We start from the raw sequence: 21,330 nt of genomic DNA on the forward strand, positions 1-21,330 counted from the left end.
TGTATAAATCAAAAACATCTGGCTACAATCATGACTATGACTAGTCCCAGTTACAAAATGTAACTAAATGACATGTATGGCCAGATTACAAAACACTTGCTCTCGATGTACTTGATTTGCTGTGGGGTAAGACTTGTCTATAAAATAGGTTTACACGAGACTAAGTCACGTACACCAAGAGCAAGTCTTTTAGAATCAAACCCACAGTGTTCGCAACACTTGGGATGGTATCTGGGGCCTAGTATACAATTCCAGTAATCCTGACTACTTCCCTGCATTGGAGCAAAATAGTAAAAATTCTGGTTGGGACAATGGAACTAAAGGGTTATTGGGGTATAGGAAATAGAACTAAAGGGTTACTGGGGTGTGGGACAATAGAACTAAAGGGTTACTAGGGTGTGGGACAATGGAACTAAAGGGTTATTGGGGTATAGGAAATAGAACTAAAGGGTTATTGAGGTGTAGAGAGAGCTTAATGCATAGGCTGGGAGAGCCAGTAAATGTTTACAAAATGTTGCAGCATCAGATCTTAAAAGAATACCTGATTTAAGTTGGGTCAAGCTGAAATAATCTGGGCTTCAGAAAATACTTAAAGATGTTAAGTTATTAATTTATTGATGTATCATAAGTAAAATGGTAAAAAGAAAAAACTATTCAATGTGTCTAAGAAAAAGTAGTAATTTAGGGATAAAGTGGCAGATATACTGTTTCTAGGGGATGGCTTTCTCCCCAGGAAGTGGCCACCGTTGCACAGCTGGATATAATGCTTACGTATGTATGTCAGTCTTCCAATTAGCAATCATGTCCAGGAACTCAATAGGTTGGTATTATCTTAGTGGGCTGGAGAAGGGCTGATTGGAGCTCATTGCATACCATAGGAGACTACATTTAGCTTCAGTGTTCTTGGGGGATCTACTTAAGGACAGGGACGTCGGGAGGCATACGCACTGTACTGATTTCAGTACAACGTATGTAGAAGGGGGGGGTAGCATTTTAAACTTTTTTCCTTCGCGCTTTACTGCACAATGACGTCAGCGCGCTTTAGGCAGCCAGTCAGCGCTCCAAATGCTTTCCGAGCGGGTAGCATTTCAAACTTTCGCGCTTTAAACTTTATGTTTGTCACGCTTGCACATTGGGACTGGGAGCTCCAAATGTTTGTCGAACAGGAGGATTCGTTATGAGGGTGTGAGCTGCACACTGGGACAGGATTCTCGTTATGTTGGGCATTTCAAACTTTCGCGCTTTAAACTTTATGTTTGTCACACTTGCACATTGGGACTGGGAGCTCCAAATGTTTGTCGAACAGGAGGATTCGTTATGTTGGTGTGAGCTGCACACTGGGACAGGATTCTCGTTATGTTGGGCATTTCAAACTTTCGCGCTTTAAACTTTATGTTTGTCACGCTTGCACATTGGGACTGGGAGCTCCAAATGTTTGTCGAACAGGAGGATTCGTTATGTTGGTGTGAGCTGCACACTGGGACAGGATTCTCGTTATGTTGGGCATTTCAAACTTTCGCGCTTTAAACTTTATGTTTGTCACGCTTGCACATTGGGACTGGGAGCTCCAAATGTTTGTCGAACAGGAGGATTCGTTATGTTGGTGTGAGCTGCACACTGGGACAGGATTCTCGTTATGTTGGTGTGAGCAGGATTCATTTTACTGCACTGGGAGAGGATTCGTTATGTTGGTGTGAGCAGGATTCCCGAGCTGGTCTCACGTCATGGAGGGTTGGTGAGTACGTTGGGACTGGTGTGTGTGTGTGTGTGTGTGAAAATGCCCCAGGTGGGATGTACTGGTGTGATTACTAATCGTGGTGTGGTAGGGAATACCTCAGGCTTGAACCCTGTACCTTGTATGCAGGTGTTAAAGACCTGAATTCCCTACCCACCACCATTTGTAAAGAATTGCAGATTTTTGCCTCATATTTGATCTGATCAATATTTGTATGTATCTGTGGGTTTTAAATATTGCAATGCTTGAAATTTGATGGTGCAGTGGTAGCAACGTAGCATTGATGCCTCACAGCTGTAGGTTCTTGGGTTTGGTTCTTGGCTGGGGTGTTTTCTTTGTGTGTGTGTGTGGGGGGTCTGTATCTTCTCCCTGTGTTTGTGTGGGTTTGCTTTTGTGTCCTCCCATGTTACAAAGACATGTCTGCATTATTTTTTCCTGGGCCTCTGCTGAGAATTGTGTTTTCTTTTGCTCCAAGTCAGACTGTCCTGATTAACAAATTGACAGGCATTTAAATGTCAGACTTCAGGTTTCTGAATGTTTACTTCCTTACATATTTGGTGCAGTGGCAGTATTGTTGCCTCACAGCTGTAGGTTTTCTGGTTTGAGTCTTGGCTGGGGTGCCTTCTGTGTGAAGTCTGCATCTTATCCCTGTGTTTGTGACATAGTGAAACAACTTTTTATTCTAGCAATAAATATGTACTAACAACCTTTTTTATAGCAATTTTTTAAAGTTTATGACTATTTGAAATTTGTCCTTATTTTTGGGACTGTAATACCCTGTTATTTGCTTTGTCCAGGTTTTTTGTGCTAAGGTTGACAGCTATGGCAAGTACTGAATTCACTGAATATGTTTGAGGGCTGTATTCCCTCATTACTGGGTTTGTCCAGGTGTTTTGTGCCAAGAGGTTGACAGCTATGGTGAGAACTGAATTCATTAAATGATAGCCATTTAAGTTTCAGTCTTCCTTTCTTTCACAAAGCAGGTGATTTGGCATAGTGGTATGTTGTTCTGACTATTTTGCACAGTGACCTTGGCAGTAAAATGTATGATGGTAACACAGCATTTTATTCTAGCAGCTTTCCAAGATTATACAAGCAATGTTTAATGTGTTCCTGTTTTTTGCCCCTTTGACCCACCCCAATAAATTTGGCTTTTTCCAGATTTCTTGTGCTGCGAAGTTGAGATGTAGTTGAGTATTGCGTAGATTTTACAAGGAACTGAGAGCTGCAGGGGAAGAGAAGTTTAGTGCTGATTATGCAAAGTTGGCTCACATTGCTAGTAGCACAAAATGTTGTGTACTTGCTTTTAATGCAGAAGGTTATTGGTTCTACTCCCATAAGGGGTGAATGCTGCTGTACTGAAAGTTAAGACATTAACTATGAGCCTGTTAACAGTTTGCCATCCATTTCCTGTTGCAATATTACTAGCTTATTATTAATGTAATTTAGGCAATTTATTCCTCAGGGGCATCAGACACTATTTTTCGGTGAAGTCATGAAATATAAAGGTGATTGCTAGCAGCAACCTCTTCATTAGTTAGATTTATTTAACGTGGAATTATTTAGATGACTTTTTTTACTACTTCAGAGATTGTGCATATTATTTACTGATAATGGTGGACTGTAGAAGTTTGACTAGACTTTTATGATGGAAATGTTCTGAATTTGGCAGTTTTGTTTCATTGTTTACTGGAAAAATGTTCAAAGCAATAGGAAGGTGTATCAAAGAGCACATGTATGTTTCATATGCAAGGGGCCTATGATTTAAAAGCAGCCCAGAATTAATTTTTATCTGCCATGGGTAAAATGTATTTTTCTTTGAATGTGGGTTTTAATGTTTCAATGAATGTGAGTTTCAAGGGCAGAGAAGTTTTAATGCCAAGTTTGTTTAGCAGATGTCTTAGTGTTTGTGCTGTAAAATGCAAAATAAAACTTTCAAATGTTCAAATCATCATAGAAGTAAATCAGTATGCACATTAGTGTTTATGGTAAATGGAGTGAAATAGCAAAGTAATGGATCATTGGAATGGCTGCAGGGGGAGGCTCAATTCGACCATGGTTTTGTGAGGGGGAAGGGCGGCAAACTTAGACAGCCCCAGCTGAACTATACCTCCCAACTGTCCAGATTTTCAAAGAATGAATAGATTTTTTGCTTCTTGTTTTTGGTTTGTTCCTCAATTTGTGGTTTTCTGGCAAATGATTTAGGAATTAAGTCACTAAATAATGACACACTAGTTTCAGACTTTATAACCTTCAGAAAAATGCATGCTAAAATAAGACCTGTTCTATCAACTGTCCCAGTTTATACAAGAGCAATTTTTAGTACTGTTTATATGTTCCCTCAATATATTTGGCCTTGTCCAGATTTATTGCATTAATAGGTTGAGAGGTACATGCAAATTGCTTTATAGAATTAGGCATAGCCAAACCTCAACTGTCCCTGATTTTGGCTCAAAATGTTGCTCTTCCCCTAATGATCCCTCCACAAAATATCAATTTTGGAAGAAAATATAGAGGGTTTACTTTACTTTTATAAATAACTGTAATGATCAGAGTTATACATTACATTTATTTCAGAAATGCATGTAGATTCTCTAATTTTGTCAGCTGCTCTAAGTTAACTGTGCTCATATTAAAATGGTGTCCCTCCTTTGACAGGTTCCCAGCTGTATTGTCTGGCAATTTTATATTTTTGCATCACATTTTTGGTCCGTTTTCATAAAATTGCAGTTTTCTGGCAAATTAGTGGCAAATTGTTAAAGACTGAAGTTAGAAAATAATGCAGACATTTCAGTTTCAGATTTCATACCTTTCAGAAAATTCGTACTGATGCAAGACCTACTACTATTCTATTATCTTTCTAAGTTTATAAGAGCAATATTTAAAAAAAAATGTCCTTATTTTTGGGCCTTTGCCTCAGTTTTATTTATGAGTTTGTTGCTGTAAGAGGTTGAAAGGTTGTGTGTGTGTGGTAGGTAGCATACCTCTCAACTGTCCAAATTTTGCAGAATGTCCAGATTTTTGCCCCATATTTTTGTCTGTTCCTCATAAATTTTGTGATTTTCTAGAAAATCATTGAAGGCTGAAATTGCTAAATAATGACAGACATTTGAGCTTCAGACTTCATGTCCTTTAGAAAAATTCATACTAGCACAAATTCTGTTATTCTAGCAACTTTCTAAGTTCACGAGAACATTATTTAATAAATGTCCCTGTTTATTTTAGGCTTTGTCCATATTTCTTGCACTAAGAGGTAGGTAGGGGTGTGTGTGTGAATGAAACATCCTAGTTAGTGGTAGCAGGTGGTTAGTAATTTACTCAAGCTCAAAACCTGTACCTTAGTTACAGAAAACAAAAGCATAAAGTCTCTACCCCAACTACCATGCTGCATTTTTCAAAGAACTGACATTTCAGGTTAATTTTCAATTCAAGGAACCGAGTTTGAGTGAATTTATATTATATTACTGAAGAGGCATTACAGCGAATGCCTCTTCATCGACACTAAAAGAGCGAACCGTGAATTACGAGAATGGCCGTAGCTTGGCTGGAGAGGGGGGTAGTAGTTTGAGAGCTGTCAGTACAAATTTGAAAATCCTAGCTACACCCCTGCTTAAGGAGACATATTACTTAGCAGACAGCAGTGGGCTGTTAGGCTGTACAAAAACTGGCCTGCGGGAGTTACATTTTGTAGAAATAATATTACAGATTTATTTCATTGCCTATCAAGAGAAATATATCAAAGAGAAAAAGAAGAGTGGTGCAAGTGGATTTCAGGAACTCAAAAATGTTCCAACTTTAATTAAAGTTAATGTACTTCAGACAACTAAATTGTCGCAGACATCTTTCCGCTGTGATTGATGATCTTCCTGCAGGGCTGAGTGGAGGAGGAGGAGTTAGCTGCAGTGTGTACAGCTGAGGACCAAGTGCCAGCTGTTGTATCTTGGGAGAGGGCCATGCACTTCCCATGTCCCTGTTGTAAACCTGTCTCCTGCCCGAAGCTGCTTGGTAAAGCAGCAGTAAGTACTATGCCTGCGCTGGTAAATGTCCTGGCAGTGCACTACATAAACATGCCCCTGGGCTGTGACTTAACATCACATTGCATTGAGCACGAGTAAGTGGAACTGCAGGTCAAATGTAAAACCCCTCACTCACCTCTGTGGGCCATAAGTGATGTTACTGTTCTGCATCTCATTTTCTCATTCATAGGTTCATAGGTTCATAGGTTCATACTAGGCTATCTGCCCTGGGGCAATTATAAGCCTAGCCCGATTCTGTATGGCTTACGCCACCCCTTGATTTGAGTATACTGTGCCCTTTTTAAGGCTTAGTTTACTGTGCCGCTGTCAATAGTGACACGGGAGTAATCCCTGGGACAAACCTATGATCCCCCATCTACTTATCGAGATTCTTCTTGAAGAGATTCAGTGAGGTGCTCTGCCTCACATGAACTGGAATTCTATTCCAGAGTGAAGGGAGCCTCTGGGTTATGAACCTGTCCCTCCAGCAAGTTCTATTTATTTCTGTGCTGAGGTTCAAGTCCCTCGAGCGTGTGGCTCTAAGGGATTTAGATTTACTGAGGTGGAGCATGTCCATTAATTCTGGATTTGACATAGCTTTGTATGTCAGGCATAGATCGCCTCGAAGTAGGCGGTATGCAACTGAGTAGAGCTGGAGTTTTTTTAACCGAGCAGCATATGGCATCTGTTTGAGACCCTTGATCCTCTTGGCGAGATACTTTTGGGATCTTTCTAATTGCTGCAGGTGTCGGGTAAGGTACATCCCAAAAGGGGCATTGTATTCTATGATGGGCCTGATGAGGGATGAATAAAGGGGCACGATTACCTCTCTTGATCTAGATGTGAAACCCTTCATGCTGAGGTGGGCTATGTATAAGGTCTTTCTAACCACTTTGGCAATGTGGTTTTCAAAGGAGAGATTGCTATCAACTTGGGTTCCCAGGTCCCTAATAACTTTCTCTGTACTTAATGGGTTTCCGCCTATGTGGTAATTTGTGGGCACATTGTTTTTGCCAAAGGGTATGACTATACATTTTTTGGCATTTAGCTTTAAACCATGGCGCTGGCACCAGTTATCTGTCTCTGTGAGACCTTTTTGAAGGATGTTTGTGTCAGCTGGAGAGTTGATTATGGAGCCCAGTTTGCAGTCGTCTGTGAACTTGGTGAGCCATAGTCCTCCCATGTTTGCCTGTACCTCGGAAAAGTATATACCGAACAAGGGTGGTCCCAGGACAGAACCCTGTGGGATGCCACTTGTGACCGGTTTCGAGTCTGACATGGCTCCAGCAACTCTCACTCTGTGGGTTCAGTCTTTGAGCCAGTTTGAGACCCATCTTGTGACATAGGGGTTTATATTTAAGCTGGATATCTTATCTATGATGCCCGAGTGGGGTATTGTGTCAAATGCCTTTGCAAGGTCCAGATAGGCTGTGTGGACTACCTTCCCTTCATCTATGTCTTTGGTGACTGTTTCAAAGAAGTCAACCAGGTTCAAAAGGCAGGATCTGCCCTTGACAAATCCGAACTGGGTAGGATCTAGTGTCTGTAGGTCCCCAATGTCTTTGTTTATGAGCTCCATGATGACCCTCTCCATAGCCTTGCAGACTAAGCTAGTCAGGCTTATGGGGCGATAGTTTCCAGGGTCCGTAGAGGCTCCACCTTTGTGGAGTGGGACCACTGTTGCTGTACACCATTCTGTGGGCACATATCCTGTAGTGAGGCTGAGATTGTATAGCTGTTTTATTTGAGGGATTAGTTCCTTTTGTAGTTCATGTAGGACGCAACCTGGGACACCATCTGGTCCCATGGAAGCAGTGTTTTTTGCTTTGGAGAGGACAGCCTTCACCTGAGCATCTGAGATGTTTGGGAGACAGCCCTCTGCTGGGATAGATACTTGCTCTTTTGGGGGTGGAGAAGTTTGCACTGAACCTGTCTGCCAGGATATTGGCGATGTCTGTGGGTTCAGTGTATTTTTTGTCGTTTAGAATCAACTCAGAACAAGTCTGGGAGTTGCATCTCAGGTTTCTAACATAACTGAAAAAAGCTTTATGATTGTCTTTGGTGTCCTGTGCAATTTTTCACTCGAAGCTGGCCTTGGAGGATTTTATGAGGGATCATAATTTTTTGCTAGTACTGATCAGAGATGCTTTCCCTATTAGGGATTTTGCTCTATCATGTAATAGCTTCCTCCTTCTGTTGTACAGTTTATTTATGGCAGGGGTCCACCAGACTGGACGCCTGCCTTTGGATGATTGGGTCTTGGTTTTGTTTGGGATAGCATGATCCATGCATTCCTGGAGATGTCCGTAGAATGCATTTATATAGGATTCTGCAGTTTGGGCTGTAGTTTCCACTGGCCCTGGGGCCTTGAAGGATTCCACTTCAGTTTTGAAAAGTGAGAAGTTCGCTTTTGAGAAGTTTTTCACTGTGGTTTTCTGGGCTGGGGGTGGGGTCGGGATGTGGACATCCAGTAAAATTAATTTATGGTCTGATCTTACCAATGAGGGATATACTTCTGGTGTGGAACATAGAGTCCCCATGTTGGTAATGATCAGGTCTAGTATGTTGTCCCCTCTTGTGGGAGTGGTGACTAGTTGTTCCATAGCATTTGAGTTTATAATTTCCAGGAATCTTTGGGCTAAGGTGCTGGGGCTTGAGTAGTGCTCCCAGTCAATGTTTGGGTAGTTGAAGTCACCCAATATAATGGTGTTCGGAGAGATCTTCATGTTCTCCAATGTTTTCAGGAAAGCGAATAGGATTCCTGACTTTGAGAGGGTGGTCTGTAGGATGCTATAAACTGAAAAGCAGTCTTGCCCACTGTTAGTTGCACATGGATGGTCTCCGATGCCGTGCAATACCACTAACCTGGAGGTGTGGATATCCTTGATAAATATGGAAACTCCCCCTCCTTTTGTGGTTCGGTCCGGGTTTTGGGGACGAAAAGCATGATATGAGGTATAGCCTGGTAGTGCTGGGGTGCTCTCTGGAGCCTTGAACCAGGTTTCTGTCACTGCACAGATATCGATGTTCTCCATACTGAGGAGAGCTTCGAGTGCGTGCATCTTGAAGTTAAGACTTCTGGCATTTATCAGCATTACCCTTAGTTTCTTGTTCCTTGTGCTGTCTATGGGGGTGGGTTTGACTTTTGAGCCTTGCCTAAAAAAGGCACTATGGGGGTGGCAAGAACCTTTGCCAATATCCGAAAGCCCAGTGCTGACAGGTGCAAGCCGTCCCTAGCAAAGCAACGTGGCTTGTCGACCATGTCATCCCAGGCTGACAGACACTGGATCCCCTTTGAATGACACCAAAATTTTAGCCAGTTGTTAAAATCGATCATTTTGTCTTTGTACTGTGGCATCATTCTAGGTGAGGGTAAGATGCTGCTCAAGGTCAGTGTCATACCAGCCTGGGCTACATGATCAGAGAGCTCCTCTATGTCTCTTTTCATGTAGTCCAAGGAGGTACGTCTCAGGTCATTCACACCAGCATGTACAATGACTCAGTCATATTTGTATTTGCTTTGGAGTGACCTGAGTGCTTGTGTTATGTGTCAGATCCTAGCACCCGACAGGCAGCTCACCATGACCTTCTCTTTATTCAGCCTGGTGAGCTGGACGTCAGTGTGTCTGACAATAGAGTCACCTATAACAAGAGTATCAGGTGTGTTATTCAGCCTTAGGGGCTGTGGCTGCTTGGCACACTGACTTTGTGGGTTATGTGTTGTGTGTGTTTTGTTTTGAGGTAGCATTTGCTTGGATGTCTGCTTTGGAGGTCTCTGTTGCTTAGGTAGATTTTTATTTAGAGCCTCCGAGTATGTTTTGTGTATTTATGTGTTTGGTTCACTGATGTGGTGGGACTATGTGATACTGGAATTGTGTTGTGTGAGGTTACCTTCTCCTCCTGACTGGTTACACCAGTTTTGAGATGAGAGAGCTCAGCCTCCAGTTTGGCTAAATAGTTGCATCTCTCACATATATTTGAACCTGTTTGGAGGAGGAGAGGGTTGTCCGTGTACATGAGACAGTTGTAACATTGCCTCAAAATTCCCAGATTCACCAGCTGGACTGGAGAGGAAACCATTGACTGACCTTTGGACATGCTAGAGTAATAGGGAAACTGAATTTAAGATGGACCAATAGAGGACAGGGTAATCGAGAGAGTATAAGAGTAAGTAGTGCTTATGGTTTAATAGTGCTAATTTGTAGGATTACTTAATTGGACCAGTGAAGGGCCTTAGAATGAGAATATGGTGTTTAAATTGAGAGATAGAGCAGTTCTAAGGGAAAAAGTGAAAAGCAGACTTTGTGGAGCCAGGAATAGTTTAAACCCAATTAGGCGCTGCCGTTGTTGCGCTATGCTCAAAATCCATAAAACTGCGCAAAGAGGGTTTTAAGAGAGGAAGATGAAGGAGTTTTGGAATTGACCCAAAATGGCCAATAAAACTACAGTTTCAAGTCAGTAACCACTCCCACAGGGGCAGGCAGGCTGCTCAATGTTTTTCACTGCCACTGATCAACAGAGAGACTTTCCTTTAGCCCAAGCAAAAAATGGCCTCACAGAAACTTACAAACAGTTCAAGAACAGCAAGCTCGTAACTGAACTTTTAAATCTCAGAAAAGTGGGAAAAAAGCAAGATTTTTTTGTTTTTTTGTTTTTTCAGAGATAGCAGAGGTTAACAAGTATCAACAAGTTATAACAGTGCAGTACATGAACCCCACACAAGAGTGCTAGGCCAAAGACAGATAAAATGCAAGTTTTGAGAAAAAAACGATTTTAAAAATAAGTGCAAACAGGAAATTCAGTAAACAGCTCTAGGTTGTGCTCTAAATACAGTTACTAATGCAGAAATCAAATTTAACAAGCCAGAAAATGCTTAAAATAGGTGGCTATGCAAAAAAACTTAGCAAATAAAGAGAGGAAAAATAATTAAAGTCTCAAAAGTGGCTCCTTTCTTCTCTCAGCGTTTTCTCCTCTTGGTGGGTGCTTCACCAACAGCCAATAAGCCTGAAAGATGCCAAAACCACGAGGCAACCAGGTTTTAAGAGAGGAAGATGAAGGAGTTTTGGAATTGACCCAAAATGGCCAATAAAACTACAGTTTCAAGTCAGTAACCACTCCCACAGGGGCAGGCAGGCTGCTCAATGTTTTTCACTGCCACTGATCAACAGAGAGACTTTCCTTTAGCCCTAGCAAAAAATGGCCTCACAGAAACTTACAAACAGTTCAAGAACAGCCAGCCTGTAACTGAACTTTTTTAAATCTCAGAAAAGTGGGAAAAAAGCAAACATCACATGCTCGGACAAGGGTAAACATCACATGCTCGGACAATGGTAAACATCACATGCTCGGACAAGGGTAAACATCACATGCTCGGACATTGGTAAACATCACATGCTCAGACAATGGTAAACATCACATGCATGGACAATGGTAAACATCACATGCTCGGACATTGGTAAAAATCACATGCTTGGACAAGGGTAAACATCACATGCTCGGACATTGGTAAACATCACATGCTTGGACAATGGTAAACATCACATGCTCGGACAAGGGTAAACATCACATGCTCGGACAATGGTAAACATCACATGCTCGGACATTGGAAAACATCAAATGCTCGGACAAGGGTAAACATCACATGCTTGGACAATGGTAAACATCACATGCTCAGACAAAGGTAAACCACATGCTCGGACAATGGTAAACATCACATGCTCGGACAAGGGTAAACATCACATGCTCGGACATTGGTAAACATCACATGCTCGGACAAGGGTAAACATCACATGCTCGGACAATGGTAAACATCACATACTCGGACAAGGGTAAACATCACATGCTCGGACAATGGTAAACATCACATGCTCGGGCAAGGGTAAACATCACATGCTCGGACAATGGTAAACATCACATGCTCGGACATTGGTAAACATCACATGCTTGGACAAGGGTAAACATCACATGCTCGGACAATGGTAAACATCACATGCTCGGACAAGGGTAAACATCACATGCTCGGACAATGGTAAACATCACATGCTCGGACAAGGGTAAACATCACATGCTCGGACAATGGTAAACATCACATGCTCGGACAAGGGTAAACATCACATGCTCGGACAATGGTAAACATCACATGCTCGGACAAGGGTGAACATCACATGCTTGGACAATGGTAAACATCACATGCTCGGACAAGGGTAAACATCACATGCTCGGACATGGTGCCCAGTTCGCAGATGACTGCAAACTGGGTGCCATAATCGACTCTCCAGCCAACACAAGCATCCTCCAAAAGAGCCTCATAGAAACAGACAACTGGTGCCAAAGCTTTGGCCTCAAGCTAAATGCCAAAAAGTGTATAGTCATCCCCTTTGGCAAAAACAAAATGCCCACAAATTACCACATAGGTGGTAATCCATTAAGTACAGAAGAAGGAATTAGGGACCTGGGGACCCAAGTTGATAGCAATCTCTCATTTGACAACCACATGGCCAAAGTGGTTAGAAAAACATTTTATATAGCCCACCTAATCATGAAGGGATTCACATCTAGATCAGGGGAGGTCATCGAGCCTCTTTACTCATCCCTCATCAGGCCCATAATTGAGTACAATGCCCCTTTTGGGATGTACCTTACCAGACATCTGCAGCAACTGGAAAGACCCCAAAAGTACCTCACCAAGAGGATCAAAGGGCTCAAACAGATGCCATATGCTGCCCGGTTAAAGAAACTCCAGCTCTACTCAGTGGCATACCGCCTGTTCAGAGGCGATCTGTGCCTGACGATAAAGCCATGTCCAACCCAGAATTAATGGACATGCTGCACCTCAGAAAATCCAAATCCCATCGAGCTATGCACTTGAGAGACTTGAACCTCAGCACTGAAATAAATAGGACATGCTGGAGGGACAGATTCATAACCCAGAGGCTCCCTTCACTCTGGAAGAAAATCCCAGTCCAGGTTAGGCAGAGTCCCTCATTGACTCTCTTCAAGAGGAATCTTGATGAGTGGATGGGAGATCATAGGTTTACCCCGGGTATCACTTCTGTGTCACTGTTAGAGGCACAGTATACTAACCTCAGAAAAGGGCATAGCAAAATAAATTTAAAATGGGTGGCGAAAGCCAAACACATTCTGGCTAGGCTTATAAATGCCCTAGGGCAGGTAGCCTAGTATGAACCTATGAACCTAAGGGTAAACATCACATGCTCGGACAATGGTAAACATCACATGCTCGGACAATGGTAAACATCACATGCTCAGACAATGGTAAACATCACATGCTCGGACAATGGTAAACATCACATGCTCGGACAAGGGTAAACATCACATGCTCGGACAATGGTAAATATAACATGCTCGGACAAGGCTAAACATCACATGCTTGGACAAGGGTAAACATCACATGCTCGGACAATAGTAAACATCACATGCTCGGACATTGGTAAACATCATGTGCTCGGACAAGGGTAAACATCACATGCTCAGACAATGGTAAACATCACATGCTTGGACAAGGGTAAACATCACATGTTCAGACAATGGTAAACATTACATGCTCAGACATTGGTAAACATCACATGCTCGGACAAGTGTAAACATCACATGCTCGGACAATGGTAAACATCACATGCTCGGACAAGGGTAAACATCACATGCTCGGACATTGGTAAACATCACATGCTCGGACAAGGGTAAACATCACATGCTCGGACAAGGGTAAACATCACATGCTCGGACAATGGCAAACATCACATGCTCGGACAAGGGTAAACATCGCATGCTCAGACAATGGTAAATATCGCATGCTCGGACAAGGGTAAACATCACATGATTGGACAAGGGTAAACATCACATGCTCGGACAATAGTAAACATCACATGCTCGGACAATGGTAAACATCACATGCTCGGACAATGGTAAACATCACATGCTCAGACAATGGTAAACATCACATGCTCGGACAATGGTAAACATCACATGCTCGGACAAGGGTAAACATCACATGCTCGGACAATGGTAAATATAACATGCTCGGACAAGGCTAAACATCACATGCTTGGACAAGGGTAAACATCACATGCTCGGACAATAGTAAACATCACATGCTCGGACATTGGTAAACATCATGTGCTCGGACAAGGGTAAACATCACATGCTCAGACAATGGTAAACATCACATGCTTGGACAAGGGTAAACATCACATGTTCAGACAATGGTAAACATTACATGCTCGGACATTGGTAAACATCACATGCTCGGACAAGGGTAAACATCACATGCTCGGACAATGGTAAACATCACATGCTCGGACAAGGGTAAACATCACATGCTTGGACATTGGTAAACATCACATGCTCGGACAAGGGTAAACATCACATGCTCGGACAAGGGTAAACATCACATGCTCGGACAATGGTAAACATCACATGCTCGAACAAGGGTAAACATCGCATGCTCGGACAATGGTAAATATCGCATGCTCGGACAAGGGTAAACATCACATGATTGGACAAGGGTAAACATCACATGCTCGGACAATAGTAAACATCACATGCTCGGACATTGGTAAACACCATGTGCTCGGACAAGGGTAAACATCACATGCTCAGACAATGGTAAACATCACATGCTCGGACAAGGGTAAACATCACATGCTCGGACATTGGTAAACATCACATGCTCGGACAAGGGTAAACATCACATGCTCGGACAATGGTAAACATCACATGCTCAGACAAGGGTAAACATCACATGCCCGGACTATGGTAAGCATCACATGCTCGGACAAGGGTAAACATCACATGCCCAGACAATGGTAAGCATCACATGTTCGGACAAGGGTAAACATCACATGCTCGGACATTGATAAACATCACATGCTCGGACAAGGGTAAACATCACATGCTCGGACAATGGTAAACATCACATGCTCGGACAAGGGTAAACATCACATGCTTGGACAATGGTAAACATCACATGCTCGGACAAGTGTAAACATCACATGCTCGGACATTGGTAAACATCACATGCTCGGACAAGGGTAAACATCACATGCTCGGACAATGGTAAACATCACATGCTCAGACAAGGGTAAACATCACATGCTCGGACAATGGTAAACATCACATGCTCGGACAAGGGTAAACATCACATGCTCGGACAATGGTAAACATCACATGCTCGGACATTGGTAAACATCACGTGCTCGGACAAGGGTAAACATCACATGCTCAGACAATGGTAAACATCAGATGCTTGGACAAGGGTAGACATCACATGTTCAGACAATGGTAAACATCACATGCACGGACATTGGTAAACATCACATGCTTGGATAAGGGTAAACAGCACATGCTCGGACAATGGTAAACATCACATGCTTGGACAAGGGTAAACATCACATGCTCGGACAAGGGTAAACATCACATGCTCGGACAAGGGTAAACATCACATGCTCGGACAATGGTAAGCATCACATGCTCGGACAAGGGTAAACATCACATGCTCGGACAAGGGTAAACATCACATGCTCGGACAGTAGTAAACATCACATGCTCGGACAAGGGTAAACATCACATGCTCGGACATTGGTAAACATCACATACTCAGACAAGGGTAAACATTCCATGCTCGGACAAGGGTAAACATCACATGCTCGGACAATGGTAAGCATCACATGCTCGGACACTGGTAAACATCACATGCTCGGACATTGGTAAACATCACCTGCTCGGACAAGGGTAAACATCACATGCTCGGACAAGGGTAAATATTACATGCTCGGAGTTTTAGCACTAATGAGTAGCCTCACAAATGGTTGCTTACATGCACCAGTTAACTTTCAGTATCTTCTTACTGGTATTGCAGAAGAAGTAGAGAGGAAGGTGTTTTTTTCTCAATAATGACACCAAGGCTTGCAAGGACTGAGGGAAGCCATGGGAGAAGTTATACACACAGCAGCAGGACTCCCAGCCCAGAGTTTGCCAGGATGTATATTTAGGTTTACTGTTGCACACTGTAAAATGGAGAAGTTTGCTGTAAATTACTAAGCAGGGACAGGACCTTTAAGTTATTATTTGAGATGGTCACAGAACAGAAGTACAACATGACATGATCTGGAAGCTAGAATATCTGATGTTGAAACGCCTAATGGCTCATCAGCAGCAGGACAACTCAGGTGATGATGGCTGTGTGCTACTTTCAAAGACATGTCCTCATAAAATGCTGTAGGCAGCTCAGAAAATATCACTTTACAAAACAAAAAACCTGGATATATGCAGTTTCCATATAGATGATCTTATTCTGTAAAGGGGTGTAACTGAAGCCGTTGTAAGAGAGACTGTGGCATGAAGGTGTGACTTTTGAGTATATGAGAGTTGAGTCACTTGACCAGCAGCTTTAAATGCTCAAAGGAGGAAATAGATATGAGGGCAGGAGCTTTGCTCAAAGCAGAGAAAGAGCTCCATATTTACAAAGGCTGGAACAGGATGGCAAAAGAAACAGAGAGCTCTTTCTGACGGGTCTATATTAGAACACCAAACTTTCAAAATTTCAAGTGTTCTAATATTGACCTGTTTTCAGCGAATGCTGAAAATATTGAAGAAACAGAAAAACGAATTTTTTACCTAGGGAAAGAATTCAGTTGTCAGTTTCTGTTGCTTCGGTATTTTCAGCACTGTGGTGGAAAGTTACGGGTCGGGTTTAGGTAAGTATGCGATTGTGTGGATGTGATGGTTAGGGCGGGTTAGGTGAGTTAGGGTTAGGGTGCAGGTGAGGTGAGTGTGTGATAGTGACAGACCTTAGGGTTGCGGTTTGGGTTAAGGTAAGTGGATAGTTAGTGGTGTATGTATAGTTTAGTGTACGGTTAGGTGTATGTGTGTGGATTGCTGTTTGTTTGGTGTGCTTGTGTTGTGTGTATGTGTTTTGGAACAGCGATTTTTTTCCCTAGGAAAAAAAATTGCTGTTCTATATGTTCGATGTTTTAAATTTTCGATTAATAGGGTTCGATATTAGAACACTCGAAATTTTGAAAGTTCGGTGTTCTAATATAGACCCTTTCTGACTATGAGCTTTACATTGTTTATATGACTGTTACTTTACTCTGCACTTGTTCTTTTTGGTTTTATATTCCAAATTTTAAAGTTCAGAGTTCTCATATGCTGCCTCCTGGTCCGTTTGCATGTTATGAAAATAGGGGCATGCAACCCAGCTTTTAGAAACAAAATGCATAAGATCACCAATAGATTACATTTAGTGAAAACAAAACTAAGTTCTAGACAACAATTTTGCATTTTCATAAAGTCTGTGGTACTATTTACTGGATATGTGGAAGGTGTCTTGGTATTTCTGGATTTAGAAAATAAACCATCTGTTTTCTGACCCTACAGAAGGACATGCAGAATTATGCAACACCAACGGAGCAGAGGGTGAGGCGAGATCTGATCTGAGAGAACGAGTTGGCTTTGAATATGGGTCTGAAGCACCACCTTATGGAGAAGAAGAATCTCATTTTGACTTTGGTGGTGAGTTTGGAGTGGGACAGTTTTACAGTTACTCGGGCCCTGAATATGATGCAACCTACACAGGAGTCAACCAGCAAGACCCAAGCCGGGAATCTGGATCCAGAGAAGCTAGTCGATTCTTACAGAGTCGTCCACCAGTGTATCAGCCATTCCCTCTGGATCACCAGAGAGGTGAGTAGATTTTCATCAACTGTCCTGGGTAGCTAGTTTTCTGGTATTTTCGCAATGTGTAAGTATATATCCGGTGTGTGTGTGTGTGTGTGTGTGTGTGTGTGTGTGTGTGTGTGTGTGTGTGTGTGTGTGTGTGTGTCTGTGCGTGTGTGTGCGTGTGTGTGCGTGTGTGTGTGTGTGTGTGTGTGTGTGTGTGTGTGTGTGTGTGTGTGTGTGCGTGTGTGTGTGTGTATGTATATCACAAATAATGTTTTTCAGGCACTGCCTGGCTATATGGGCCCTCAGACATTTCCTGATGGAAATGATTATGTATAAGGAAACAGCATGTGATTAACAATAACAACACATGAACCCACTGTTGATAAGACCAGTGTAAAAACAGTAGAATCGTGTAATGGAAATATAAAACTAGACATGTTTATAGATTATTTGCAGGGGGGTGTAGTATATTTTGTTACTAGTATTAAAATATGAGATACGTTGCAAGAATCATTTGTAGAGTAACACCATAATCACTTCCTACTTTGTAGCTTGCAACAACATTTGACCTTTACATTCAGAAATTCAGAAATTCTTTGGCTTAAATTTTAAGGGCATCACTTCCCAAGATTCCACTATATACAAATGAAGTTTAGTTTCAGACTTCAGCAAATGCTTATAAGAAATCTTTGTACCATATTCATAGGTTCATAGGTGTTTACTAGGCTAACAACCACAAGGGCCTTTTTAAGACTAGCTATGCATCCCAAATCTATGGCAAGTTCTGATACCTTTGATAAGTGTAAGCAGGGGCCTGGGAGATGAACCATTTACAGATTATCTGTGTCCATTAGAGACATAGGTGTCAAACCAGGGATGAATTTTCGGTTCCCATTCAACTGTCCAAGTTGCACTTGAATTGAATTAGGGAGCAACTCTGCTTCACATAGGTGGGGAGCCTGTTCCATAGACAGGATAGTCTCTGGTATACATACCTGTCTCTCCAGCAGGTCCTACTTATATCACAGGCAAGGTTTAAGTCTTTAGAATGGATAATTCTGGTTTTGTTTATTTTCTGGATATGCTGAAGGTCCATCAGAGTGGGATCTGACAATGCCCTGTATGCCAGGCATAGATCTCCCCTAAAAGCTTGTGGGAGACAGAATACAGGGATAGGGCCTTGAGGTGGTCTGCATAGGACATTGTACTTATGCCCTGTATTATTTTAGTGAGGAACCTCTGTGGATGTTCCAATTGTTGGATATGCCTGATTAGGTACATACCAAAGGGGGCATTGTACTCAATGATAGGTCTGAATACAGTGCAACAATGACTTTCTTGGACTTAGATGCCATACCTTTGTTTATAAGTTGCACAACATAAAATGATTTCCTTACTACTGTAGACATGTGATGGTCAAAGGCTAGATTACTATCTATGTGTGTCCCTAAGTCCCTCACTACTGGGTCAGCTCTACGGGGTGTGTTGTCAGTATGATATTTACCAGGGATGGATGACTTCCCAAAGGATATTATTATTATGCATTTCTTGGCATTTAGTTTTAGTCCATGGCTCTGACACCAGTTGTTTGTCTGTATCAGCCCCTCCTGGAGAACATTTGTGTCAGTGTGGGATTCAATGACAGCTCCTAATTTGCAATCATCTACAGATTTAGTTAGCCAGAGACCCCTGACATTGACCTTGACATCTGACAAGTAAATGTCAAAAAGAAGCAGTCCAAAGACTGATCCCTGAGGGACTCCACTTGTGTTCGGCCTCTTTGTAGAGGTGGACTCCCCAGTTCTAACTTCCTGGGTTCTGTCTATCAGCCAGTTGGGTATCCACTGGGTGACATACAGGTTTGTACCTAACCTTTTGAGTTTGTCAACAATGCTCGAGTGGGGTATTGAGTCAAATGCCTTGGCCAAGTCAAGGTAGGCAGTGTGAACCATTTTCCCTCATTAATTACTTTAGTTACCTTCTCAAAAAAGTTCACCAGGTTAAGTAGGCATGATCTGCACTTGACAAAACCAAACTGGGTTGGATTCAGTGTCTGGAGGTTTACTATATCTCTATTGATCATCTCCATAATAATTATTTCTATGGCTTTACATATAAGACTAGTGAGACTTATGGGTCTGTAGTTTCCAGGATCTGTATATGGCCCACCTTTCTGCAGAGGGATGACTGTTGCTGTTCTCCATTCATGAGGCATGAAGCCTGTCTGGAGGCTACAGTTAAATAGCAATTCCAGAGGGACTGATAGGTTATGTTTCATGCTATTTAGAAGCCATCCTGGGATATTGTCTGGACCCACTGATGTAGTGTTCTTGGCCTTAGAGGGAACATTAAGGACAAGGTCACTAATGATAGCATGGGGAGTTATATTTGATGGTATTTCCTGAGGGAAGGTAGAGGGGGAGAGAGGGGTAAATTTGGAGCTGAATTTATCAGCCAGGATGTTTGTTATGTCTGCTGGCTCCATTTACAATGAGCTCTGCACACAATTGTGTATTGCCTTTGAGATTGCGGACATAGCTAAAGAATGCTTTGTGGTTGTCCTTGGCCAGGGAGGCCAAACCTCCCTCAAATTTGGCTTTGGTAGACTTTATTTGTCCTCTGAGTTGTTTGTTTAGTTTGATGAGGGAGCTTTTTTTCTGCTGGGTGCTGCACCTCCTAATTATTGCCATGATGTTTGCCCTCCTGTTTTATAGCCTATTGATTTTGTGATTACACCAGGGTGGCTTGTTTTTGAGTTAGTTCTGTACTTCTTTCTGGTGGGTAGAGCTGCCTCTGTGCAGCTATTAACTTGCTTGTACAGGGTTTCTGTCAATAGTTCTGCATAGGCAGCAGTGTTCTCAGGGTTTATGGGGGCTTCATATTTTGTGAGGTTATCAATTAGTAGCAGGAGGTTAGCCTTAGAGTAGTTCCTGAATATTCCAAGTTTAGCTGGGGGGTCCAGGTTTTATTTTTACTTCAATGGAGACCATTTTGTGGTCTGACCTTACCAGGGAAGGCATTACAGTAGGGGTGTACAGCTCTCTCCCATATTGATTTGGGCCAGATCCAGTATGGTTGCACCCCTTGTCGGTGTATTGACTATCTGGTCCAGGGAGTTTGTGTTTACAAAATCCAGGAATATATGTGCATGTACGTTTGGTGTTGTGTAGGATTCCCAGTTAAAAGTGGGGTAATTAAAGTCACCCATGAATATGGTATTGGGATGGATGGTTAGTATGTTGAATAAGTTTAAATACATGGTATGGGTTTCCTGGGTCACAGATGAGGACCTGTAGCTTGCAAGAAAGTAGTATTGGAATTTGCCTATGGTGATTTGAACATGGAACAGCTCAAGTGCATTGTCCTGTTTGACCAGCCTTGAAGTACATTTATTTTTGATGTAAATAGAGACACCTCCACCTTTAGTCCCTTTCTGTGAAGTAGCTCGTCTAAATGTGTGGAAGGCATTATAACCTTGCTGCACTGTTGGTGTGCTTTCCGTGGCTTTAAACTATGCCTCAGTGACCACACAGATGTCAGCATTTTCTAGGGTGAAGATAGCTTCTAGGTTGTGGAGTTTTTTGTTTAGACTCCTAACATTGAGCAGTAATACCTGTAGATTTTCTTGGTTTTGATTTATGTTGGAAGTACTTTCAGTTTTAACATATATCATGGGGCATCAGTAAGTATAGCAAAGTCAGCTGGTACAATAATTCAGACATGAAATCTTCCTTATTTAAACACCAGCAGAGGTCAAATTTCACCAAACAGAAGCTGAAAAGATTGAACAACTAATGTGTAGCATGCCTTTAAGGGAAAGCACGCATGTTGTTTACATGCAAACTGGCAGAGTAGTGTGATTTCTGCTTTAGAACTCCTGGGTCAAGAGCTAATTTA

At 42.2% G+C, this 21,330-nt stretch overlaps 1 protein-coding gene across 1 annotated transcript in view; it reads left to right on the forward strand.

Moving 5' to 3' along the window:
* The window catches only part of LTBP2 (latent transforming growth factor beta binding protein 2), a 3,457,946-nt gene that overhangs the window by 3,362,238 nt on the left and 74,378 nt on the right, over positions 1-21,330 (forward strand). The window contains exon 35 of the mRNA XM_044074624.1: positions 17,149-17,454. Coding sequence (XP_043930559.1) covers positions 17,149-17,454 — 306 coding nt within the window. The remainder of the gene's footprint in view (positions 1-17,148; positions 17,455-21,330) is intronic.

This window comes from Protopterus annectens, chromosome 6.part0 (genome assembly GCF_019279795.1).
Source record: "Protopterus annectens isolate FY-2018-M chromosome 6.part0, PAN1.0, whole genome shotgun sequence".
Classification (NCBI taxonomy): domain Eukaryota; kingdom Metazoa; phylum Chordata; order Ceratodontiformes; family Protopteridae; genus Protopterus; species Protopterus annectens.